Source organism: Cygnus olor, chromosome 13 (assembly GCF_009769625.2).
Source record: "Cygnus olor isolate bCygOlo1 chromosome 13, bCygOlo1.pri.v2, whole genome shotgun sequence".
Taxonomy (NCBI): Eukaryota; Metazoa; Chordata; class Aves; order Anseriformes; family Anatidae; genus Cygnus; species Cygnus olor.
The window spans coordinates 15,776,529-15,803,815 of NC_049181.1; the positions used below are offsets into that span (position 1 = coordinate 15,776,529).

Below are 27,287 nucleotides of genomic sequence, written 5' to 3' on the forward strand. Positions count from 1 at the left end.
TTCCTTTTTGCCCTTTCACTAGCTGGAACTGGCTTTGAGATTTACAAGGGGATCTCTTTCCACCTACCCCTATCCCCATTTTTGCAGCTAGAGGCTGCTCTAAAGCAGAGGAAGTGGGGTTAGTTCAGCTTCAGGAAAACTACTGTATGCAGCTATTTTATGATAGGAAAGCACTGATATTCATTAGAAGGAGCACGTGGAACATGAGAAAGAAACCCTTGCAGTTCTCACTAGCTTACATGTGTATCTCTTTCAACAGGCAACAACCTTAGTCTCAAAGCTTACCCACCCAATGCAAAAAGCTGCTATTGTGTAACTGTTCTCTCAGCCCCTTGTGCAAAAAGGTCAGCTAACACCAGTCCTGCACCAGCATTACCTTTCTAGGAGCAGTCAGTAGGTGATGCCGGAACATATTCATGAGAGCTAGTCTGAAACTCAATGTGATACAACTCTTCCTCTTTTTACCTTTCTAAAGCAAACTTGACGCCAAGAGTGATCTCTGCTGTAAAGTGTCCTGAATGGCTTCCTATTTGCAAGCAGTTTCCCATATTTTCTTTTGCTTAAGCCCTTTGTGGATGTTCTCCTTTAAGACATGAACTGAGTGCTATGAATTGTTTTCCTTTGCTGACACCTACCTCGTTCTTATGAAATCCAAGGAGCTGAAAGGTAAATACCAATACTTGCATCATAAAGCTCTGTAAACAGGTCTCCAAAGGAAGTCTCTCCAAAGAGCTGAAGCAGACTTCTGTAGCGCTGGGGCTGTCATGAAAAGCAGCCTCATTCCTAGCACAAAAAACACGCAGTCAGGCTCACCGTTTGAGTAAGGCAGATCTATTTCAGCACCATAACATTTTATTAAACTACACTATCAAAATCACATTGATGGCAGGGAGAACATTGCTATCAGTGCATATTTTGTGTACTAAGACTGTAGTCGTAGCCTCCAGCACTTGCTGAGGAAAAGGACATTGAAACAGAATCCTTCATAGCCAAAGAGACGGTAGAAAACTCTTCTACAAAAATGAGGGCAGTTAGGGGCTAGTTGTAAGATCAAAGGGAACCACTTCAAGTCAAATCAGTCAGTGGGAGCTATTTTTTTAAAAGTTTACTTGTAACTGGTGTTTGTTAACTTCCTCATATGAGATATGAAGATGCTGATAAACAGCAGTTTTCAAATAGCATCCCGTCCCTGCAACTGCCTGTTCACAAACCCACACAAATATTGTGTACTGCTCCTTCACTTGTGAACTGTGATGCACACACTTGAATACAACAGCTTGAAGTATGCTACAGTTATAAAAACCTGCTTCATTTCCTAGAACAAACAATAAAAATTAGCAGAAATACATTCTATACAGAAGTAAAAAAAAAAGTTGTTTCAGACAAATAGAATACACCAGGTTGAAGTTAAAAAGTCTGACTTCTAACACCTATACAGCTATTTCTAGTCTCCCCAGGCCACCGCCATGTAACGCGCCACAGCAGTGGCTCAAAGCTGCTTTCTGGCGCAAGCAGGGCAACCAGCAGCCTTTCTAAGCAAGCATCCTCCGGAGCAGTTCATAAGAAGCTTTTTTGTAACAGGCCTTCCAAAGGGCTGCAAATAGAGGTTGATATGAAATAAGGCTCTTTTCAGTCTTCATGCGAAGACTTGTATTTCAGTAATGTTTTGAACGGCGGGAACATGGTAAAGCAGTTGTGTGTTCCACCGCTCAGGACAGGCTCTTGACAGAGTAGTGGAAGGCGAGAATAGTTTGCGTTCAAGAGGAGAGGAACTATACACATCAGTCCCAAAGTGATGGGTCTCTCACATAGAGGATTGTTTTAAAATAATGTTCTCCAAGCCCAGCCAGCTGGGGTTCTGCTTCACAGAGGGGTTTAGCAGTGCATCGGCATTTTGGGTTGTGTCAGTAACACCCATCCTTCCAGGAGTCGTCCACAGTGTTCTGAGTGGTCTTTGCTGATTGAAGAAATCTGTTTTGAGAGACAAAGAAGTCACTGACAGCTACAAGAAGCAAAGTTCCAAGTAATCTGTTGGTGCACACAGGAAAGAATGCATGTGTGAGGCTTCAGTTCACACCGGGCTTTTGCAGCATCTGTCATATGACAGTGTCAGCAGCAGCCTGCCGTAGGTAAACTGCTGCAGTCACACAGGTACCCAGCCTGCCCAGCCCCTGCACCAGGAGGCCCACGCAACAGGTACAGCAGCAGCTATTTCAGGCAGCTTAAAGCAATTGAGTATGAATAAATACTTCAGCAGAGACCTATTTAACCTGCTGTGCTACATTATGAGCACTGTTGTGGGTTTTCCCACACCTGAGTCTAGAACAATTTTTTTTCTTGCAAGTATGATTGAATACATGAAATACAATCAAGTTGTATGTAGAGTACTGCTACAAGTCAAGCACTTAAAAAATTCCCTTTAGTGTGCTTTTGTTGTTGTTTTTTTAAGTAGTAGATACAAGTCAATTTAAGGCTATAAACAGACGTTTAAGAAGTACAATATTCCTTAGCAGGCTGATATTCAATCAAGTTAATTTCCCATTAAAAGTTCACATTAAAATTGTGCTGCAAACAGCTGTAAAAAAATAGCTTTGGGCAATTTGGTAGGGGGCTTGCCACAGACAAGAATACAGCAGATGGCTGGGGATGATGGGATAAGAAAACATTGCTCAAATGGCATAAAGCAGTCCATGCATGTAGTTGTTAAAGCCATTTTAGAGGCTTTAAGGAGATCAGATATGTTCTAACTAAACAGCTGTTGCTTTAGACTATCTGCAAACTTCAGATATCCACTGTCTAAATATTTAAGTATCCAATCACAAAAGCTAAAGAGCTAGAAATAATTGTAAAACAAATCCAATTGCATCATACTGGGTTAAAATACAACCTCAAAATCAGTTCACTTATGCAACAAGAACAAAAGTTACATTTTTTGGTTACCATTATGTTTGCTTTTTTTATGAGGTTATTTTAATGCATAGCACAAATCATCAAGGTTCGTCTTAAACATATTCCTATTTTCCAAACCCTTCTAAAAACTCATTAGGTTTTGGACAATGCCCACCTAGAGTTCTAGCTAAACACTAAAAAAAAATTATTTTACAAGCAGCAAAGTTAGAGCACCACAGTCAGTCATCTGGGAAGTTTATTATATTAACAGAAAACAGAGTTTATTAGTCTTTTGAATGATTTTTTTTTCTTTCCCCAAACCAGATGTATGCACCAAATAAAAATGTTTCATAATGTTCATTTCTTATACAAATACATTTGAGCCTACGGCTCCATATTTTCCTGGACAACTAGCTTTGTTTTAAAAAAAAAATAAATAAATAAATAAAAAGAATTTGTTTTTTAAACTGATGGAATACTGAGGCACAGAATATTGTATGACTTGGTCACAGGGCATTTAACCAAGAAGCTGATGAGTTCTATCTCGCCTATCACTTCACACATACATTCACTGAACTTAATTTTAGTGGTATTTAAAGGAACTGCAACCCTTTATTTCCTGACTGGCAGCAAGGTACTTAACCTCCATGAACGTAACAGCTTTGTGCTACCCTTTCTTTAATGGCTTCCCAACCCTACATCTAAACATCTGTATTAGAGCAGAGTCTAATTTCCATATTCATGGAGATCCATAGGCAGACACTGTATTAAACAAAATCCATCCAGGTGCCTCTCAAGAGAGAGATTTAATGACCAGTTTGAGAATTCCAAAAACAATTTCCCTATTTTAGCTATGATTTCCTGAAAATACCAGGACAGACGTGCTAAACTATCATCTCCTACAGCTTCACCTGCTGAGACCGTGAGATCTGAGACTCAAGCTGTTGTGAGTAGTAGACATCAGTAGGTCTAACCCAAGTTTATATCCATGGCACACTTTAGAAGAATTCCACGATGAACACCACTCTATTAAAAAAGTTTCTAATTTGTGAAATAAAGGCAGACATTCAGGTCTGTGAGTTTTAAGATCTTACCTCTTGGACGGTGGCGTCAGCTTGCTCTTGGGCACTGAAGATCCTCCAACAGACGTGCGTGCTTTAATGGGTGAATTTTTGGCCACAGTGACCATGTTGCTGCTTCTAGTAGCGGAACTGCTACTCGAAGAGCCTGTGCTAAGCGAAGAAGCCTGTGGCTTTCGAACTCCGCTAACAGGATTTGTGTAACTGCAGGCTTTTACCGGCTGCCTGGGTGTTAACAGAGAGTTTGTGCACGACCCGGCTTTCATTGGTTGTCGCACTGTTAAGGGAGACTGCCCAGCACTGGAGGAATACCTGAGCTTACTGGGAGCCAGACCTAGAAATGGAACGACAAAGAAAGAATAACCCAGTTGGCAACAGTATTATAAGAACACATCAGGACACAAGGCGTTTTAAGGGCCTTGGTTTTAGTCAGGGAGGTTTAAACAAAAAAAAAAGAAATGCACTACAGCAATGTGTGGAAAGCATTGCACTGACTTGCTGACGGTTGCTGAATTCTTGAAAGTCGACTGCTTGGCACCTGCAGGTCCGACTCCAAGCTCCGGCTGCTCCTTACAGACTCTAGAGCTCGAAGGCTCGTCCTGGCTAGGTTGGGCATGCTGTGGCGCATCTCCTCTGAAATCAAGAGCAAATTCACTGTTTGCTGCTTCTGGTAGCAACCAAGAGGTAAAAATGTTTAGACTATTAAAAAAATCTATGTACTTAAAAGTAGACAGGTATAGAACTAATTCCTGAATTAACTACTTCCAGTAAATAACAACACTTTCAAAATGAATGCTTCAAAACATATACTTTTTTTTTTTTTTTAAATTGTACCAAGAGCTCATGACTAGCTTACCTTCGCTGTTTGCGTACTTCAGCCGGTCTTGCATCGGACTTTGCACAGATCTCCTTGGGGGGCGGATACGGGAAGTAGATGCCCTACTATAATCTGCACTGGAAGAAGGGGACTGGCATCTGGGTGAACTGAGCGGAGATGGTGAGTATCTGTGAGCACTACGGTATGACAGGGAACAGTCATAATCATCCTCATCCTCAAGGCTGTACGTATCGAACTCCTGGTCACTGTAGGTTCCTCTTCGCAGGGAGTGAAGGGAGGCGCTGGAACTGCGACGTGATACGGAAGCAGAGCTAGAGGCACAATCCTGACGGAGACCTGGAGGCGGAGGGCAACATAGCTCAAGGTCATCATACGTTAAAATAAAAATTCCTTACCCATAAGCAACACAAACTCAGAAGCAATACTTGCATCAGTAATTCATTTCACCCTTGAAGGAGACTTAAGCTAATATAACTGTCTTTACTGAAGGCTCTCTAAGCACACTGAATCCCTAAGCTGGAACAGGAGTCACCCATATCAGCATTGTTTAATTAGAGCAAATAGTTAATATTCAAAATGACCTAAATTACTCCTTATATCACATATATGAGCAGCTGTGCTTGTGGACTATATATTGCCATGCAAACTCTGTTAGGTGAGCTGTGTAAATGAGTCTAAATTACACTATGAATTTTTCAGTGCAGTTAATTATGCACCCACCAGCATTTCAATGTGAAACAAAGATTTGAACTTCTGCCTCCAAGTGATAAAAGACCTGCATTTATTGATATCCACGGTGCATCTACCTAGTTTGCTTATAAGTCCTCACCCAATTTGTGCCTTTATTTAAGATTTCTTGCCTAATAAAATGCAAGCAACTTCTTACCAGTAACTGATTTAGCAAACTAGTTGATTGGGCTTTTGAAAAAACTGGTTAGTCAACATTCTGAAAAACTCTCTTCTCGCCGCATTCCCTCCATCGCAGGGATTAAAAAAATATGTGTAATTGTCTACTCACTTCCCTTCACAATACAAATATGAAAAGGGTACATAGTTCTGAGGATGAAGCAATCTTTTCATACCTCACTAGAAAGTTTGTGATGTGACAGGATTTCTCTGACATACTCTTTTTTTTTTTTTAATGATCACAAAGCATAAGAAAATACTTGAGTTTAAAAAGGAAAGGGCCGTTACTTGCTTTATTCACTTTAACAGAACTTGCTGCACTCAAGCGTAATGACGCAGTAACATGATCTTTTGCTCTTTTTGGTCTCATATTCAAATTACTGTTTCATAACATCTTTTATATTTATAAAGGTACAGTACTAAAAGGAGGTGTTCATCAAAAGAAAAACAGTCTTTCATTTTCTGTTTCCGGTAAACCAAAATCAAAATCAATGATTAATTTGCACAGACTACCAGATCCTACAATTTTGTTCCACCTTGATCTTCAGTCAGGACTTCTATAAATTGCACTGAAGTCAGCAGTAAGTTTTTACCAGTAACTTAATGGGAACTGGCTCACGGCCCTGAAATCCCCACATTGTGACGCAGACATGCTTTATGCTTGGTTAAATTTGCAGAGCTGTCTCTAAGCACTTTACCAGAGAAAAGCTAAAGTTGTAATTTCAGCTCTTTCAGTGTTAATGCTCTTGAACTCTTGGTTTACTCAACACAGCCATAGAATGCAACCTGCATCTTCTGTGAGAAACACAGCTTGTAAAATTCGGTTCTCTAGACAGCTTCTAATACGATTTCAGGCTGCAGTTAGGCAACCTTGTTCAGAAAAACAAAAATTTACAAGCAAAACTGTTTGCTGGGTTATTTTCTCAGCTGGATCAGTTCCCCAAACTGACACGCACTGCAGCTCCACAGCTGCTCATGTGGGCTGAAGCAAGGCAACAGCAACCAGTCAAGCAACTCGATGAGCAGCTGCTGTCTGAACTGCCACTGCTACGGAATGGTTACTCATGAAACCTCACCTGTATTTGAGAGACGGTCTGGGTTAGAACATTTTGAAGACTAAAGGGTGCTTGCACATTTAACAAGGTTGGGGTTTTGGTTAATACTTTCAAGACTATTCTCTGCTTTAAGAGGTATAATCTTGAGAATGTTACACAACTGCTAAGTTTAAGCGGCAGTTTGGGTCTGTAGACTTTTAAAGGAAGCCCTTGCAAAACACAAAGGTTACAAATGATCTATTAAATCCTTTTGTTGTTGGGGGAAGAGAACAGTTGAAATCCACCTACATTTCTCTACAATTCTAAAACTGTATCACACAGAAAATCGCTGTCACGTACTTTCTTCCTGAAGGCGTGCCATAACCTGGACATCAGTCAAGTCCTGCAGTTTGTATCCCATAGAGATGGAGTCATCAGATGTGCTCAGCTCACTGTCCACAGATGACTGAGAGCTCAGCGCAGAATGCATGCTCAAGTAACCTATAGGAGAGAAGAGGAAGAATAGAAAAAACATTCAACATCCGCATACAAAGCAAGAACGAGCAGAAGAATATTTATTCCAGTAATAAAAATCAGTACTGTTATGAAGTTGAGGTATGGTTGCTAGAAATAATTAAGAAGTTAGCAGTGACTTGAGAATACAATGCTCAGGGTTTTAACCCGCAGTTCTAAGGAGGCAGAGAGTCTGGGTGGGGAGAAAATTGCCACCTTCTGGACAGAAGGTAACAGAGATATATATATATTTGTAAGTTCAAACTTGCCAATAAGATCAGTATTTATTCTTTCTCCCTATTTTGAGGAAGGGGCAGCTATTGATTTAGATATTAAGCAGCAGAGCTACATGAAGCATCTGCTAAGGTGTTGATGAGCAGGAGGAATAGGAGTAAAAGGATCCAAATGGCTTTCACACTACAATACCTCAAAAATCATTCATGCCATTTGCTTACGTAAAGTATAGTTTATACAGGATTACATCCTCCTCGTTTTAGAGGTTTATATGCTTCTTTCCTCCCATCAAAAAACAAATTCTCTTTCTTACAGGAAAGGATACAGCTTATACATACAGCAGGTCATGGAACCTTTGCTATAGCAATAATAAAAACCAAACTGGAAGGATCTTTCTGCCAGAGAAGCCTTTCATAAATCAGGCATTAGAAAGAAGAACAACCAATTTTCCTTTAGAATAATAAATAATAATAAAAATAATAATAATTAGCAAGTGCAGACCTTCAACTGCTATTACTTTTTCTGAGGTCAAGCAAGGCAGTGTCTTCCATGGTGTACAAGCACTACTACTTGCCACAGAAATAGGAAGACAAGAACAAGTTGTGTAACTCATGAGTTATACTGGTACTTGTTCTTCAGATGTAGACAGCTTGCAAATAACCCCGTGTACACAGAAATGTGGTATCACAACAGCTTTTGGGTTTCCTCCAATACCTTTCTTCCTGGCAACTTGCTGTTACTGCAGTAAGGGTAAGCATCACCAGCAGTTAGCCCATCTCCATCTGTAGATGGCAGGCAGATGCAGGCAATGTTACAAGAGTCTTGCTGCCATTCCATCAACATGAATTTCAGCTCGGGGTAGTATCTTTGAAAGACAGCACAAGAGCTGGTGAATGGTTATTACACTAGCCTACCTCCATCTTCTCCCATATTAGAACATCCATACTGCTTTGTATATATAAAAAAGTATTACTAGAAAAACTTCTGGAAACACAGGAAGGGATTAATGAATCTCAAGCCTCTACACAGCAAATGTGCCTGTTCATGCTGCTTGTTACAAAATACCACAACATGCTCCTAGCATAACTAAGCCTCAAACCTTCCAACCTGTAGAGCTATTTTAAGAGACAGCACCCCATTACTTTTGAAGAAATTACAAGACAAGGTTGTCTATATATATATAGTACTAAATGCAAAGAAAAAAAAAACCAACAACAACGAAAAAAACACACAGAAACACAACCAATCTGATAGAAGATAAAGCTGTAGATATGCGAGAGCCTACAAACACTTGCCATCACTTGAAGCTAGAGTAGGATTAAGGAATACAAATCCTGCTCAGACAGAGATTCAAGCTCATCACTGACACAAGAAGCAACAAGTAGGCTGTTACAGCATCAGCAGATAAATCAAGAACAAAACGTCAGCCTCCCATAGCATCTGTATGATGTCATTCACCATCTTCACTTTAGCTCGGTTTTGCTATCTGTTTTCTAGCGAAAAACAAAGGTATTGAAAGCAATGCAGCTACTTGACTAATTCTCAACAATACTACTCCAAGTGACACTTGAAATAAAACATTTTGTCTGTTCTCAGCAAAACATCTACAAATCGTTCCTGAACAACCCTTTCAAACAACAGTTAACTCCTCTTGTGCAAGAAAAAGCAGCAGATTCCCAATGTGATCTCTTCAAGATTTTCTTTTGCACCAGTTGTTAAGGGTAGTAATGGACAACACTGAAAACACACGTTTCAAATCCAGGTGTAAAACACGTTTCCTACATGGATATTGAGCAAAGTGCTTTCTACCGATGAACTTCAAGCTCCTCATCTGAAAAGGTGTAACGTTTTTCCAGTTTCAAGATGCTTACATATTGCATAGTACTGTGACTGTGGTGTAAGGGACATGTGCGTGCATTACACAACCACACTCACCCTCCAAACCAAGACACTCCAGTATTAAGACTGAACTTAATTCCAGGGACTGCACCTCTAGGATGCAGTATAATGAATAAACTACAGGTGCTCTAGAAACATTTTACTGATTAAAAGAGGAAGGCTGAAGTGCTCTGGTGCAAGCAACAGCTAATGACAGAATGCAAAGTACTACCTGACACTTCAAACCCGGGAAAAGGACAACCAACTTATCTTGTGTTAGTTGACAGACACGATGATCTTCCAAATATCAACATATTCCCCTTTCTGGCTCTCCAGAAAAGGTTTAAAGACATTCTGAGGCCAAGAATAACAGAGACTTCTTTCTCACTGACTGAATGTGTGTCAGTCTAGTTCTCCTGTGACACCTGGGCTTCAGCGTCTCACAGAAATGGCAAGGATGTAATAATGTAAGCCTTACCCTACAGACATGCAGTCTGCTTGACTCACTATATCAACTGTTCTAAGCATACAGAAGTAGTTGGAATTTAGACCTTGATATTATTTTGAAACTTTTTGCAGCAATAAAAGCACAGAAAACTATCTCCATAGAAGAGAAGATGAGACTGGATGGGAAAGAAGAAATCAGAAACAATTTTTAGACCGTAAGAAACGTTCATCAATTGCCTTCTTCAAGTTATTTGTTAGTTGACAAAACAACGTTAGTAATAAAATGAGAAACTACAGAAGGTTAAGAAAAAGTTTCTCCTGTCACACTCTCATAGTCCACCAGAACAACTTCAGAGGGAAAGAAGGAGAGATACATGAATAATGAATCATTTTAAAATGCAGTACACGCTCTGTATGCGGTCAAACTGCTCAGAAGAAACTCAGGTGAGTTTTTGATCTTTGTAATGGTCTGAATTTGCTGGCCTTCTGTAAGTATATTTAGATGTTGATACTTGATTGTTATTTGTGGACAGGGAAAAAGAAGTTATTGAACAAAATATACATCAGGATTATATAATTTATTTTTTCTTTCCTGTTGTGACTATCACCTTCCAGTTTAATACAGCTTTTTTAAAAGCAAATTTCCGGCTTTAGTTGTGTGTATCTCCTTGTATTTCAAATTACAGGTCTATTTAGAAACACTCAAGAAGAAAGGAAAAAAGCCAAAAAAAATTTACATTCTATCATCAGTAAAATCTGTAGTGGCTCAACATTGCAAGATGGACTGATTATGGTTTTCATTTCAGAAGCTTGGCAATACGGATTTTGTAAGAGCTTTAAGTTACTGTTGAACATTTTTCCACTCAAACTGTTAGGAAAGCTCTGTTTTTCTGAGAAATAAAAATAGATCCAAATCAATCAAGTTGAAAATGAACTTTGAACTCTGTCAGCACTTACACAAGGTATGAGTTTTCAACAACTGAAATTAAAGGGGTGGGGAAAGGGAAGAGCCACGGAACAGGTGCATAATAACCCTACGGGGAAATGACCTGATTGATCTATGCTCTCTCTTTATGTGGTACTCTTGACAACTTCAGATTTGCAAAGTGGATGAAGAATTTTAGAAGTTGCACAGACACTTCAGTTTTAAACAACAGTAACTGCTTCTATATGAAAATGATGAGGTCATAAATCTAGATTTAAACCCTGATGCTAACCATCTTCATATTAAAAAACAAGAAAACCTATTACAGATAAAAAAGAAGTTGATTTAGAGCATTTTTCCCTGAAGAATTCAACTCTCAAAAATAATCAGGTGTACATGCATCCTTTTGTTTACAAAATAGAGCCAACCATTCGTTTCTATTTACAGCAGAAAACCAGCAGATCTCCTGCAGCTGTGAAAACATCCATATGCAAGGTGGTTGTTGTTGTCTTTAACAGGTTCTTTTAACATCAACTTTCAAGCCAGAAACTGTTAAACATGCTTTATGTTTTTAAACATGCAAATTAGGATATAGCATTCTCCACAAGTAAATAAATAAACAAAACAACCAAGGAAGACTCTTGATAATAAGCGAGGAGGCAAAGCATTTCTACTTGGAAACTGAGCATAAAGTGCATCAGGGATCAACAATGCTACTGAAAGAGCCTACATGGACTCTTAAGGCTGCAGCTTAAAAGCAGACGCAGACTTGAGGGCCAAGGCATTTAGGAGAAGCTTCATTATTATAATTCATTAATATACGCTTCTAACAGGAATTTTGTACAAGTTGCCCTAAGTTATGAAATCTTACTCCAAACACAATGAAGTCTGATGGAAAACTTCTGCTATTTGTGTTTAGTTTTTCATTCAGACAGTTTACAGACATGTCCTGGACACGATGTGTTTTCTCTTAAAGCACGAGGCTTCTTTTTGACTATATTAATCAATATTTTCAAAAGAAACTTCACAAGCTCAAGCCAAAAAAACAATAACCAAGTAACTTTATATAGTTAATACCTACATACAACAACATTATTCAAGACAAACGTTTCCCCCCCAACAGCTGTTTTCTATTTTAAATCTATTATAATTAGTACAGTTTAAAAGATATTAAAAGTTATAAAAACAAAAACGACAAAAACTACAAGACATTTAGAATGCAAGGAGGTTTTCTCCCCACAATAGATGAAACCTGGATAAGAGAGCAAATTAAAAGGAGAAAACCCCATGGGTGAACTTACAGCTCTTGACAGCTTTTCCCTGTGTCCTTTAGTAATACTCCTTGCATTTTAAACACCACAGGGTTGCACTGCTCTACTGACATGCCATACCTGAGCTGCCACAGGTTAGTAGTGCTTTGTTAGTCGATTTGAGATGCCCGGGAGAGTTTAGTGCATTGCTAGAGGAGCATGTCTCTGTATTCAAATTATGTGCGCTTGGCGATGCCAGTGGACTGCAATACAGGTTTTTCCATCTACTGGCTAGAAGGAAAAATACAGAAAAGCCACAAAGGTTATCAAATTATTAAAAAAAAACAGAGCATAAGTTAAAGAAAGGCATTGGGTCAAACAAAATTAAATGTCGTAAAGGATGAACTTCGAATGAGACATCCTGATGGCGTCAGTTACAAGATACAGGAGGCAAAACAGCGCCTGTTCCCTTGGCTCACTCTCCCCTTTAACTTGTTTTTATCACTTCTAAAGAATTCCAAGAATAACTTCTGAAAACAGCTTTGAGGAAGTTGTATATTCCTGAAAGTTTCAATGCTGGTCTTCAAAGATGACTGTTTCCATAAATATCTGTCACTTTTATACTCTGTCTTCATTTTAAAGAACTCCATTGAACTTTATGTTTAAACGTGTATCATTTTGAATTCTTAATGACAGAATTAAACCAGCATCAAAACTATAAAAGCTATGACTTTAAATTAAAAGGAGAGCAAATGACTATGAAAAACAGCTATTCTGAAATATTTATTCAACACAGACTTGCATGCAAGTTAGTGAAATGATCAAAAAGAAGCCAGGTAGCAAAACTCAGTGCATCCATGCTTACTGAATTTGGAAATAAGCAGCTACAACATTAACAAAATGACTCACTCTGTGATCTGCATATATTCAAGGGGTGCTGAATTACCCACCCCTGAAATCCAGAGAAGAGTAGCTGAGGAAGTGAGTGAGAATTCACCAAATAAACACAGTTGTTGGTCGCCCACCTCCCCCCCAACACACACAAATATTAAGTATTGTAGTTAAAAAGAAGACTACAAATAAAAGCTTGATACATTTCAGTTAGAAAGCAAAGAGTTAATCAAATCAATCTTCATTTAAATTGTTAAGCACAGATGGTTTATAGAAATAAATGAAGTTTGTTCTCAAACTACATTCAGTTATCTTAAATCAGGAATTTCAAGGCTAAACTCAAAGTGAGCCTGGTTGTGAGCTGCGCCAAAACACAGTTAGGATATAAACTTGAGAAGCCAGCAGCCTCTGGCTTCCTATCACTGAGTTAGAACTACTGCTCAACCTGAAATCGAAATGATTGTATTCACATAGAAGACAAAGCTGGCACCCATGCAGACAACTAATTCTGTACCAAACTGGGGGTTGTATTTTCAGCAGTTAACATCAAAATGTTAAAATGTTAATTAATAAAATGTTAATGGACTCTGAAGTGTTAATTCTTGCAGAAACTTCACTTTTTAAAACACACAGCTAACCACTGCTTTGCGTTTAGGTGCTCGTGATTCAAACCAGACAGATGGGGCTGCAGCATGTCCCACTCTGCAATGCTTTTCAATGAAGAGTTTTTAGAAGAAAACAATAAAACTAGATATCCCTCCAGCTGTGGGGAAAATCACAGCTGCCTGTAAAGAAAGCTATATGACACAGAAAGCTACACAACAGAAACAGATTATTTATTCACTTCAAATCCCTCAGTGTCTTGGCTATGAGCAATTCACCTCAGGACTTGCACATTTTAAATACAAACCAGGAGAGCATTTGAAAAGACAAAGGTAGGATTATCCACCAGATGGTTTCCAGGTGATGGACTATGGATATGTAGAAATAAAATAACCTCAGTTCTGTAATGAAATAAACTATGCATCCGTTCTCAGAGCTTTTACATCAGTGAATGATTAATATGGGATTGATCCTTCTGTGCTTTGAAAAAGGAAAATAAAAACATCTCCCTGCCCTGTTTTAGAGAATGATAAAACTGGAAGCAAAACTAGTTTCCCAACTCATACCGTTTCTGCAAGTTACAGGTTTTAACATTTAATTATTAAAAGCTCTTAGTGTCAGACAATTACTTTACTCAGGTAGTAACAGTAAGATACAGTAAAAATAATCATCATTAGAAACAGTCAACATCACTAGAACTTTTTACTTGAAAAAAGATGTAGCAATGGATTTATATAACCACCCCCCCAAAAAAAAAAACCACACATTTTTCGTATATATTTTTACATTAAAGGTTTTTAAGTATTAAAAAAAATCAGTTAAGAGTCTGAAAACACTGACATGAATTGCAGTGTTTTTAGGCTCTGCACACATTAAAAGAACAGAAAACAAGGTGGTCAATTTGGCATTAAATTTGTAGTGTCTATATTTGCATCTTAAAAAGATACATGGAGGCAAAACAGCCGGGTTCCTCGTTCAGTCTATTACTTGCAATCAGCACAGTTTTCTTAACGTTTACAGAACAATCTCTTACCCTGGTCAGCTGATGGTACTACCGTGGTAAACCAAAGCAGGGAGGTTTTCATACAGCGACAAACACTGCTGTACAAATACGCAGTAAGAACACAACATCTGAGGGTGCTGCCTCTGCAGATACTCTCCAGTACAGTAACTGCAAACTTCATGTCTCTATTACTCCTCGATAACATAAAGCATGCAAGCAGAAATAAAAAGACACCTGAAGAAGCAAAGCCTGTAGTTGACATACCTTGATCCAGCCTGTTTATCAGAGTTCGGCAGGCTGCTTCTGTCTCAGGGCTGGGGTTGTCCAACACCTGGCGGCACCATTTTAAAGGTGAGCCCGTTTTCTGGTCTGCGGCAGATTTTCTCGGGGACACGTACAGCCTTTGTAAGGATTGCAAAGGGACAGCAGAAACGCCCATTAACTCATGCATGCAAGCACAGAAGTAGCATTTACTGAAGTATACCTAGCAGTAAGCAACGGAAACGTCACCCAGCTTAAAAACAGGGGAAAAAAAAATGCAAACTGTGACTCAGAAACCAAATGTACTACCATGATAGTTAAATTCACTTAAAAGACAGCTTCACAGAGAAATAAACAGCCTCTGCGAAGCAAGCTTCAGGCCTGACATGCTGCAATACTGCTGGAACTTTTAAGCTTTGAGTTGAGCACCAATTTCCAATTGGCACACTCGCCATCACCTATCGCCCCTTCCTCTCCCTCCATCCCTCCCCTCCAAAAAACATCCCATGACAGAGATGGCAAGAGAGACAAGGTGATTCTAATTTGATCTTCATCTTCTTTTAGAAGTCTTTAAATGTTTGGTTGGTTTTTGGTCTGTTGAAAAACCCTACAGGTCTGGGTGTTAAAGCTGTATTACACAAATGTCTAACATTTGTCTCCTGTCTTGTAACAGCAGCTCTCAGGCACTGCACGAGTAGTATAGAGACTAGCCACAGTTTGACAGGATGAGCAATTTAAATAACCCTTTGGAAATCTTCAAACAATTAGGGAGTATTAACTATACATTACCTTTCCTTTTTTAAATTGCTGTGTTAATTAAGTTCTAACAACGCCCAAGTTTTTGACAGTTTTAATACACTTAGCATCATTTTGCAGGACTAGACTTACGTATAAACAGTTTAATCAGCTTAGAGCCTTGGATTATTTACAACTGATTATGTGTAAAGCAGCATCTTAACTATTCCATAAGTAGACAATTTCTCTCAAGAAAGGTCAAAGGGTATAGTTTCTGCATATAGTTATACATACCTTGCTTCAATATTAGAGTTCCACTTAGGTTGTCTTGATCTGCACATGCTAAAATATTTATTGTGCTATGAATGCATTGTTACAAAAAGGTATTTAACAGAGCATTCTCCTGGAGTCATCCAAAGCATCATACAAAAAGGATTCACAGGTAGGGAAGCCCGTTCTGAGATGACGAACTTTAGGACCTCCATCTGGGCAATTAATGGAAGGGTCTGAGAGGTGATACCTCTGAGCTCAGTAAGAAGCAGAGAGCAGACTGCCGAAAGCAAAAACTTTTCTGATCTTGTTAACAAGGTCGTAAGACTCTCAACCAAAGGCTCAAACTACTGAATTTGCATTGAAGCATACCAAAAGATGTAGAAATCTCCCAACTCTTCGAAATCTTTGAGGTACCGAATACCTTTCAGGAAGATAGATGCTTTGAGACTAAATTTTTGGGGTTGAACATACAAGAAGCTGTTGGAGAAGGTTAGTTGTTCTTTGCAGACACAAAGTCTGAGGCTCCCAAGTCCATCTGTCTCAGCAGGGCCCGCTCAGTGCCCCTCTTCCAGCAGGAACATTGTATGCTGCGGCAGCGAGACACATGAAGTCCTTCTGCTCTGGTTACTCCTCACACTGATATCTCATACTCAATTCAAAAAATACCCCTTCCCCCAACAAAACTAACATAAATCATCTGATATTTTAGTAATTATCCCACTAATTTCTAAAAAAAACCCTCATGTTTGAGCTACATAAACATTCCGCTGAACTCTCAGTTTTCAGGTGTCCTACCCATGAAAGCAATGACTGGCCTACAGAAAACAAAGAGCTGTGATATTTAAAATACCATACCAACATCAGAACGCCCATTTAAGCTACGGCCCTGTCCCCTATCCTGCACCCAGGTCCAGACAATGTAACAACAGATCGACCCTGAAGCTGTCCTTGCACAGAAAGCTCTCCAGGACTCCCACACCTTTGCTATTTGGGGCTACCAGAGTGAGCATCTCCATACACAACAGCTCTCTATAGATTTTTTTTTTTTAATCATATCTTTTTGGATCCTTATCTCTCTTCTTTTAGCACCCCTGGCAGCCAACTGACGCGCCGGGTCACCTCTATTCGCTTGCTGTGAAGCTGTCACCTCCTATTTACTCGTGATATTGCCCAGTTCTTGGGGAAGGGGATACCAGTGGAAGGCAACTATTCTCCATTGTCTCTTGACATGCCACCCACAACTTTACTAATCTTAATAATATTCTTGCCCCTGGCCAGATCCTCTTTTTGGGGAGCAGAGAGTCAGTCTACGTAGCCATGTCTCATGCAGAGGCTTTTTCATAGCAAGCTTTACATAAAACCACACACAAATAAAAGAATCCCAAAGCTAATTTGCTATGGGGAAAATAAGTGCTGAGAAAAGGGAAGGCAATATTCCCGAACATACAATATTATCTCTTATAAAAGACTCCAAAAGCAAGCCTTGCTGTTTCTGCATGGGCAAACGAGCATTACAGCCACTCAGCCTGAATAAAACAGAGAAAGCGAAGCGCTCGCTCTCCCTGGGTTTGTTTTACAGTACAGACCAAAAAAGCAGCAATAAAACCATCAAAAAAAAAAAAAAGAGGCCAACAGCCTCCTTAGGGCAGGTCACGCTGTTCTTTGCTTATTTTAGGTTTAGGGAGAAAATCTTGCTCTACTTCGGGAAGTACGTGTTCTACTCAGATCCTTCTAATCATGTTTCTACCCAGGACCGCACCAGCAGAAAATTACGATGCTCGTTTGATTGCTGGAGCCGCTTCCCCACGAGGCAGAGCAACCTGCTCTGCGGTCTGCCAGAGGGCTCATTTTTTCAGCTGACAAGTCTATCGGCAAGAGACGGCCTCACTTACGATTTAACTAAACTCAATTAAGTAAGGACAACTCAATTTTTCAGAGCACTGCCAGGCAATTTCTAGAAAGATAACGCCTTCGGAGGAATTCTGCCTTGATTTCACGAAGTCCGTGCTGCCATTTTCCTTTTTAGCAGCTTTGGGCATGGGTTCAACGCTCCCCAAGCTAACTCGTCACAACGCGCTCTCACCGCTTATTCTCCCACAACTCTGCACACCATCAGCTGACAAACTAAACCCACCTGCCCCACAACCAGAAGCGAGGATCTTTCTGGACAATATTCAGACCTAAAAGTCTGTCCTTACTACTGCCTCCCCCAGAGTGCCATTCTCCATCGCTCCGGTGGCACAACGGCCACAGCAAGCGAGGGAAGTTAAGACAGCGCCACGTTTGTAGCCCAACTCGAACAAGTTTTTGTCTGAAAGAGGTTTTTGTGACAAAGTAAGTTCACTGTGCTCTGTTTCCAAATATGCAGGGTATTGTTTCTGGTAGTTTCACCCTGTGAGCATGTTTGATTTGTCAGGATAACTTAATCCAGTAATCACTGGAAAAAATGTACTCAGGCATGCCATTAAGCGTGCACAAGGCTGCCAGTTTATAAGTCAGCCAAAGTCTTTGGGGTTTAGCAAATACCTGCTTAGTGAATAAGCTTTACCTTGCACTCTGTTCCTACAACTCAGCAGTTTTTGGAAGCAAGCATGTTCTGTTTAAAACAGCAAGAAGTTATGCTTTGAATATTTTCTTTTGTCAAATCACAAATGAAAACTAACCAATTGTTTAAATAGTTCCAAGGCCTAATACAGAGTTCAGGAAGTAGACGCTTGGGCAGATATCTATTCTGTTTGATATATTGGAGATTTGCTGTGTCATTCATTAAATATGAATGAGATTTTCTACAGCTTCTGTGAGGAAATCCTTACAGAATGCATCCTTAGTTTCTCCTTACTCTGCCTGCATTTCGCTTTCCCTATCAAGTATTTTGTGAAATGCACCTCCAGTAAGAGGCACGTGGGTTTAGTTGGGCAGCGAGCACGTGAGGTTTTTCTTCCCTTAAGAATAATGGAAGAAAAAGTATTTCAAAAATAAATCTGTGGCATTCTTTGCAGTTTATTCCAGTGTACTAACAGCAAAACACCCTCTAGCAATTTTCGAGTGTTACAGGATACATGGGAGCCAGTAGCCACTATTGTTTGTTTTAGAAAATACCTCCTTAGAGAAAACAACCAAACAAAAAGAATCTAGACGATACTATGACAACTTTCTTAAATTGAACTCTTCACTAAAAAAAGCTTCTTTACAATTTAGTAACGCATCAGACCAATTGTAAGAGCAAAAGTCAGCAGTGACTGAAAATTTAAGGTCCTAATCTTGCAGAATATTTACACAAGTCAACCTGTAGATCATGAGATGAGAAATGGGGCTGCAGAAAGCTCTATAATTAATACACTTGTAAGTTACATTGAAAATAAAATGAACCCTGGTTGTTATGACACAAGCTTGGTTTATTACACGTCACCTACAGGCACTTAGCACCAGTACACGGGCACTGACACATGGAAACAGAAACCTGAGGTAGCTAAACGTGTTTAGAACAATTTAGATTTATAAGGTACACCTCCGCGGTGCTAAGAAGGCAGCTAAATTCTTCTATAAAGCAAGCATTTCAAACACACAATGCACTCATTTGCCTTTCCTTTACGTATCAGCCTTCAGACAGGGTGGATTTTCAGATTTATTACTGTGCTGCTGCAGTTCCCAGTCTCAAATCTAACACCGCTGTTGAACAGAAATATCAGTAATGGAGTGCTGTGGAAAGCAACGGCAGAAAAAAAAATTATATATATATATATATATATATATATATATACACACACGGTCCATTAAATGACAGACAAAAGAAATAAGGAGAAAATCCCTGTGGAAAACATTCCTCAAACACAAGCAGTAGAGCATTAGCTAAAAGAGCAGTTTGAGCTTTCATTCCCAAGAAACAGAAACCGGAGAAAGGAAAAAAAACAGTGCGCAGCAGATCCCAGAGGCAGCACCACCTTTTTATGTCTCTCTAGTGACTAATCCTGCTGAACAAACCACCAAGAATCGCGGCACTAAGTCGGAGGAGCTTCCAACACCACATTAGCTTAATCTCCTGACACGGCCACCCGTCTGAAAGAGCGAGGGGCACCCACAGGTCCCGTCGGGGAGCAGGGCAGCACCGCTCCTGCTGCAGCCCCCCGAGGCCCCGCAGACGGCCCCCTGCCCACCCCTCATTTCAGAAGGAGCCCTCACCCAGCACCTCCAGCGCATCAGGACAAACTCTGGCATTTCAGGCTTCCCCCATCAAAAGTGACCGAAATCAAAAGGCTGCATTTTGCACGCAAGCATCAGACGAGCTGGTAGGCTCTCCTTTTCAGCTAACTCCGCTCGGGCACTGGCAATTACCAGCACTGAAGGCTGTTGATGGCAACACTACCTTCGAGCTGCACAGAAAGGTCTTGAAGGAGCTCCTCTGCCCAAGCATTGCGCACAGCGGGTCAGACGTTGCCCCAAACATCCGAATGGCTTCCTACAGCTAACACAAAGGGCTGCTAAGACAAGCTGGAACATCAGGAAATGGTTTTGATAAGTCATCAATACATTATTACCACAGAGCTAGCTGATACAGTATTAAAAATACCTCCAGCAGCTTTTCATAAGCTAACCTGTCTGAAAAACTAACACTGCGCAAGTTACTGTCGCTAATCATGCGGTTGTTGGCAAGGGGAGATCCCTGGAGAACTACTGCATGGCCTCTGAAACATACAAAGTGAGTCCAGAGGGAAGGCAGTTGGAGCTCTCCCCAGCTTAGAGTGGGAAGATGTCACGTTTCCAGGATGCTGTTTTGGTGTGATACCTGAGCTCTGTGCAGAACCCCTCGTTCGGTGGGACTTCTCCAGAAGCTTCATTCCCATCTCTCACGGCACAAGCTAACAGCAAGGATACCCTGCAGCGTATTGAATTAAACGCCGTAAAACTTGAGCCAGAGCTAATGCTGAAAACATACGCTCCAAGGAAGCTCCTAAATAGCAATCTATTTGTAGGAACCGGTCATACGGTTGGCTCAAAGATTATTTCAAGGGGTCCCTCCCTGCTGTGTGGGGATCCTGGGTTCAAACAGGAGACAACACAGCACAAAGGTGACGGTGGCACAGCCTGCTTTCAGTGGGAAAACATGATTTGGGGATGGAGACCCTGCAAGACACGGATGAAACAGCCACATGGGGATTCACCCGAGTGGCCCAGGGATTCATTCTCCTCTTCACCCCACAAAATAAAAAATAACAGGATATAAGGCCGAGTAGATTTGTACATTCATGTAGACACCCATTTTACAGCTTTTCCAAAAAGGAACTCAACAATTTTAAAGGAATTTAAAAGATTTTGTTGAATTTGCATGATTGTTAGGTTTGAGTTAAAAAACAAAAAAAAAAGGCAGAAAAACACACTAGAAGTCTACCTGAAGCCCCGTGTTAACCTGCTGGCAGTTTAGCTTTAGCCCCGGGGATGCAGAACTTTTAGCTTAAAGACCATCTCAAACAACAGCAGTAGCACTACTGGGAAGACGTGTCCAAGGGCCTCTTCTTTCCTTCCACCAAGAGGAAAAGGGACGCTGTTCAAGGCAATGCGTGGATGGAGGAGTTGGTACTCATCCCAGTAACAGAAAAACAGGCGTTAGGGGGGACGGAGATAAAAATCATCTGATCTAGTAACAAGGAGAAAGAGTGCAAAGCCCAACTTCTTCAATACTTGACCATTTTTCTCTCTCTCTTTCATGTAACGCCACACCAACAGGAACACTTTGTGTTTCAGAGGTGGGTGGAATTTGAATCATTTCATCATAATTCCAAATCCTCTCGCCCAAGTCTTACCAGGAAAGATAACTGACAATTTGCAAAGCACCAAACCAGCAGCAGCGGTCTGCATAACAAAATGCTGAATACAAATCACCGAATGAAGAACATCAAACTAAGCTCACAGAAAACTGTAACTTAATTCTTCCACTTGGGGAGTTCGCAGGAATGACAAACGAGGCGGGACGACTGCACGTGTATCCTGTCGGCTCCCTTCTGCCTTTCCACAACCAGCTCAGGAGGTGACGTGCACAGAAGCGTGCCACGAAGGACCGAGCTGGAATCTAATACGGGGCAGAGACCTCTGAAGCCTACGCCAAACATCGTGCTGAGCTGGACAGCACAGAAAGCCGACTTGCCCTCAGTTGGGCCTCGAGGATATTTACAATGTTGAACAGCTACTTGAGAAAGTGACCCACGGATGCAAGTCAAGGGACAGACACCAAAGAAGCGCAGAGTACCGTTACCGCCTGTGACGCCGTACCTCAAGTTTCACAGGAGCTCATTCGTCGCACCCTTGTTTCTAAAAACAGCCCACGAGACACCAGGTCTTGCTGACACCGAGGGAAGCTGCACTGTTAGCCCAGAAACGCCTGCAGTCTGAACCAAGGAACAGTGTTTTCAGTGGTGCAGGAACCGAGACTCTACTTGTGCTTGCAAAGACCTGTGGCAATGCCTCTGACCCACTCCGTCGTGCTTCCCCCTTGGCACTCCAAGTGCAACAGGCTTTGCTGTTAGCACAGGTGGCAAAAATCCACACAGGAGATTTTGCTGGAGGTTTCAAACCCTGTAAATCACGAGGGCACCAGCACAAGGCCACCCTCCGGTTTGGGCATATTCTTAAAGCTAGAGAAGTGACACGAGGATGTTTTTTTCCCCATTCCATATTTGAAACTGGTTCATATTTTAGAAAACTGCAACATAAGCTCTCGGTATTCTTTATGGTATGGAGCATCATCCCACCTACCAGAAGATATTAAAGGAGGAGGTCGGCACGCCGAGAGGTCGCGGCCGGTAGCAGCCTGTCAGCTCAGCACCGAGAGGGGAACACAAGCCACAGGGCGCTTCTCAGAGACCACCAAAAATCACAAATGTCAAAGATGTGCTTACAAGATTATCTTCCGTATTAGCTATTGCTTTTTTCCCATACATATGGTATTGAAAAAGACTGCAACTATGACAATATAGTAAGCTATTCGCTTTGACTAATGTGCTGCTTGACATATTTAGTTATTACTTCCGTCCAGGCAGCACAAAATCCCCCCAGTCAGCAAAGCCACCTTATTAAAGTTGATCTTAAATCCGTATAGCATTAGAAGCTTTTCTTTTTTTTTTTTTTTTTAAAAAAAAAAAAAAACACCCACATAACCACTGTTATCTGGCTATTGCTGATGGGAACCCGAGAATATCAGCACAGACAGCATATGAGATGTTCTTGCAAAGTGAATTTCGGATACTTGGCACTAAGCACAGACATGCACTATTAATTCGACATCCATTATTAGTTCCTCACTTTCAGTACTTGGTAAAGAAGAACGACGTTATTAGCCACCAACTCAAGGGGAGATTAATAAACTCAGCCTCTGAGTGCAGAATCTCTCCTGGCTTCATTTCACAGTATTCATTGCCCATATAAATCTCCAGCTGTGTCTGGTTTCTTTATCAAGACAACCTAGTTTGAAGAACGTCTCATGTTGTAGGCTATAAGTATATATGAAAGACTGGAAATAAGGAAAATTACCAGCTTGTTAAATATACCAGCTTGTCAAATACATCCCCTTCCCTCCCCCTCCCCCCCCTTTTTTTTTTTTTTTTTTTTAAATCTGATCAAAATGCTTTGTAGGTATGCTAGATTTTCAGTGATCAAGTCAGAACCAGTATTTGGGTGTCCAAATGAGGCTTGCATCGTGACTGTCAGTAGCAGTTACAAACAGATGAGGAGTCACATGTACCAGCTGCAGCCAGGAAAGGTGTGCAGGAGAACTTTCTGACTGCCCCAGGAAAATAAAATAAAATTAAAACAAAAACAGCACACGATAAATCAATTTTGAAGAGCACTTCTAACTTTATGAATTTTTTTCCAAAACTAACTAATGCTGAAAAGCAGTCTTCCCGCATTTTGCCATCAGAAAAATGCTTTCCCTGTTTTTTAAATAATAATAATAAAAAAAAAAAAGATTTGAGCTGACATCATTAAGTTACTGAGCTCCATGCCATTTACAAACAAGCTTACCCTCACTTGCAACAGCTAATGAATTTTTAGATTTTACGGCTTGTTTTGTATTTAGCAGCCATTCTGGAATGCTATCTTTACTGCCAGATTAATCTCCAGCTAAATAAGTGTGGAACACAATTTGTAGATCCCTGAGGCTATCCTACAAAGTCTTAATTTTAAGAACTCTGGATAAAATCTCCAGTCCCAGTTATTGCATGAGCTGGAATTAGCCTCAAACTTTAACTAGTTTTGGAAGGGCAAGGGAAATTAATCTGCTGATTTATACAGCCAGCTGTAAATGAGGCTGCTGGTGGAGCCCTACAAAGTAAGGTCAGTTAAGGATGACATCATTGATCTGTTTCAGATCATGTCGCTAAACAAAAGAAACCAGTTAACTGCAAAGAAACCATATTCAGGAAATGGAAACGGATTCTTTGGCGATATTAGTGAAAGCCACAAATTCCAGATGCTCTAGGATCTCAGTTCGTGTTTTGCTAAATACTTATTTTAAATACAACATTTGAAGCTTATGTACAAAGATTAAAAATCCATTCTTCTGCATCTGTTAATGAACTAACAAGGAAAGGAGAATTTCTACGCGTGCTCCAGCAGCTTCGGCAAGTAAAGAGAAGGACGGGCTTTACAGTTAAACTGCTTCAGGAACAAAAAAAACTTCTGGCACAGTGTTCTTAAAAATAACAACGATCAATAATGTTAGGCACTTTCTTGCTGCTAAAAATCAAAGCATTTGATATCTTTAAAAAACATCGCATGTTTAGACACAGAAACTTGGAACTGCAGCAGCGCGAGTTCTACGTATTAGCAAAGTTTCAAAATACATACCAGCTATCTTCCTCCTCATTGCAGTTCTCAAGTTCTAACACTTTCACTTCATCCAGAGCTGTGTTATTCAAAAGACTTTCTACATCTCCGCAGTTTTCGTTTGGATTTTGTTCATGTATTTTAACTGAGGAATCAATACCAGCAACGACCAAGTTTCCCATAAGCTCTGTGCTATTACTCCCATCCATACGTGAAGAACGCCTAACGTTATCATCAGTCTTCATTTCCGCCTTGTACGTGTTGGAAGACAATCCCTCAGTGGCACTGTTACAACTATACTGCATTTGGGCATCTTTGTCTTTTTTTAAGCAATTGTTCTCTCCCTCCTCCTTCCTGATTTTGCTTAGCTTGTTGTGCAGATCTGCCATTATTTGCAACTCCTGCTTCTCAGTTATAGCATTGATGCTATTATTTATTTCCATCCCATTGAGACCAGAGTCATGGTTATCCACGCTGGTGTGGACCTCACTTGGCGTGGTCCCGAGCAGACTCCTGCGGCTCCTCGTTCTTAGGTGCTGATTCTGGATCTCCAGCCTCCGCACCAGCTCCTGCAGCTTCCGCACCTCCTCCAGCTCTGGGCCGACCTCCTCGGATGCTGGCTCCGTGTCGGGGCCCATGGCAGAATTCTCCGTCGAGTCTCGCCCTAAGCCAGGCTCCAGAGCATGATCCTGCTGTATGAGCGGGGCGCTCCCAGGAACTACCATCATCCAAAACGCGCGGCTTCACTGCAAGACACGACAAATGTACAGGAGCTCTGTAAAGACACACGATATTCTAAACAAAAAACTTAGACCACCAAAAACGCTGACTTCCATAAACATAAGCTAATGGTACTGGGGTACGAGGTGACTGAATTCAATCAAAATCTAGTGAAAAAGAACAAATGCATCAGTATGAAGACTTTCAACACAAACGAACTACTCTTTTAAACACCTGGGTATGCAACATTTATGCTACAAATCAGGCCTTATAAAAGGAGCCTAATTTAATCATGCACAATAGTTTAGTTCCCATCTGGTAACAACCAAAACACATGAGAAAAAACACTGATGGAGCAAAGTCAGGAAACATAATTAACAAGGTACTGACGTCAGACAATGACAGCATTAAGAAAATGGTAAAAACATCCTTTGTTTGCTACCAGGTTTATCCTGCAAAACACACATGCACAAAAACACTTGAAAATGTTTCTGTATCAACTTATATTAAGGTCTGACTACATATCAATAACTACAGATAGGAACTTCAGTTACTCTGGTACATGAAAATAAGCATAACTAGTGTCTTTACTGGTGTATCTTTCTGTTGTCATCGAGGACACAGAAGCAAGATGTGAATGCAGCAAAAAAAAATAATAAGGCAAAGAACATAGAGATAAACAAATCCCCCCGCAGATGACATATTCCAGTAAGCGTTACAGAAGGAAGCCATCTCTTTGCCTTCCTCACCCGAAGCGCTACAATTCATCGGGTGGCTGCAGGGGCCGAGGAGTGTGCAGGGCTCAGGCAGCTTCACACCGCAGCCGTGTTCCAGCCTCCGGGAAGCCATAAAGCGATCCGTTTAACAGTAACGGGCTGCTTCAAAGGGCTGCATTTAGCGGTAACGGGCTGCTTCGGGTGCATGCTCGCAGCACGCACCCTATAGCCACGCCAACGCTAGTCCTCCCCTGCGCTAGCGATTTACCTCAGCGTTCAGTTTCGACGTGTTTATTTCCGAATTGAGTCTTCATTGAAAAGCCCCCGATAGGAGATTAATGCTACGTGGAGCAGGTAAACCAGGCACCCCTAAAAAAAATATAAAATTAAATCCTGTTTTGCAGATGGATGGCAAACGGAGGAGTGGCCGCAGGGCACGGCTCAAGGGCTCTGCTGCAGGTGCTGCAGCTGCATTTACCCCGGCATTTGGGCGGCTGGAGCCTGCCTGTTCTTTCTTCCCCCTTCCTCCGCCGCCTGAACACCGTTTGTGCCGGTGCCGGTGCCCCAGGCCGGCGGCAGGGCGATCACCACACGTTACACCGAGCGCACAAAGCGCACCGGGTTAAAACCCCGACCGGCTCCTGCTTGGGTACCCGCAGCAGAGCAGCCCCGGGGAGCGCACCGCTGGCCCTTTTCTCTCCATTTATGACAGAAATCCTGCCGGTTCTTTATTTCCTACGTGCCACATGAATTTGTAGGGCGGCGGCGTGGCTCCTTAGCCACTACCCAGCAGGACCGGCCGCGGGGCTGAGCGCACAGCACAGACCGCACGCCGCCGGCAGGCACTCAGCGGTCCCTCACCCGTCCCCGGACGAAACCCCCCGGCCCTAAGGGGCTCCCCGGGGGTCCCTGAGAGGCTGGGGGGCGCTCCCTGGGGCACCCGGGCAGGGGGAGCCCGGCCCCGTGAGGGCGGCGGGGCGCGGCCGGAGCGGGCCCTCAGCCCCGACGCCCCCCCCCCCCATTTTCCCGCCCTTTTACCTCAGGCGGTGCCCGCGGGGAGGCTCCGCTCCGCTCCGCTCTAATCCGGTCCGGTCCGGTCCGCCCCGACCCGCTCCGGCTCGATCCGGTCCGGTCCCGCCGCCTTTCCGCGGCGACCGTTGGTCGGAGCCCCGCGGGCCGGGCGGGGAGGGGAGGGGAGGGGGCCGCGCGCGCATTCGGGCCGCGGCCACGCCCCCTTCCCTCGCGCCGTGCGCGCGCCCGCCGCCTTCCCGCGCT

At 41.8% G+C, this 27,287-nt stretch overlaps 1 protein-coding gene across 7 annotated transcripts; it reads right to left on the minus strand.

Moving 5' to 3' along the window:
• Window positions 1-815: 815 nt before the first annotated feature.
• LOC121077568 (SLAIN motif-containing protein-like) lies at window positions 816-27,279 on the minus strand. 7 transcript variants are annotated; one of them, XM_040572864.1, is made up of 10 exons: window positions 27,051-27,246; window positions 26,281-26,381; window positions 24,598-25,322; window positions 14,755-14,891; window positions 12,135-12,284; window positions 7,107-7,247; window positions 4,825-5,142; window positions 4,464-4,601; window positions 3,984-4,302; window positions 816-1,971 (listed from the first exon to the last, which is right to left on the minus strand). In XM_040572864.1, exons 3-10 carry the CDS (start codon window positions 25,302-25,304, stop codon window positions 1,905-1,907), a joined length of 1,977 nt encoding a protein of 658 aa, XP_040428798.1. In that variant the 5' UTR covers window positions 25,305-25,322; window positions 26,281-26,381; window positions 27,051-27,246; the 3' UTR covers window positions 816-1,904. The 7 variants fall into 7 exon arrangements, with proteins under 7 accessions (XP_040428798.1, XP_040428795.1, XP_040428797.1 ...); XM_040572861.1 differs by lacking the exon at window positions 27,051-27,246 and adding an exon at window positions 26,752-26,901; XM_040572863.1 differs by lacking the exon at window positions 27,051-27,246 and adding an exon at window positions 26,491-26,707.
• Window positions 27,280-27,287: the final 8 nt, after the last annotated feature.

Bases quoted from the DNA above. Each gene is read 5' to 3' on its own strand.
- LOC121077568 (XM_040572864.1), bottom strand. From the start codon at position 25,304: ATGATGGTAGTTCCTGGGAGCGCCCCGCTCATACAGCAGGATCATGCT. The intron at 4,602-4,824 runs GTAAGCTAGTCA...TCTTGATTTCAG, and splicing joins GAAGTACGCAAACAGCGAAG to AGGAGATGCGCCACAGCATG. The intron at 4,303-4,463 runs GTCAGTGCAATG...TTCCATTTCTAG, and splicing joins AATTCAGCAACCGTCAGCAA to GTCTGGCTCCCAGTAAGCTC.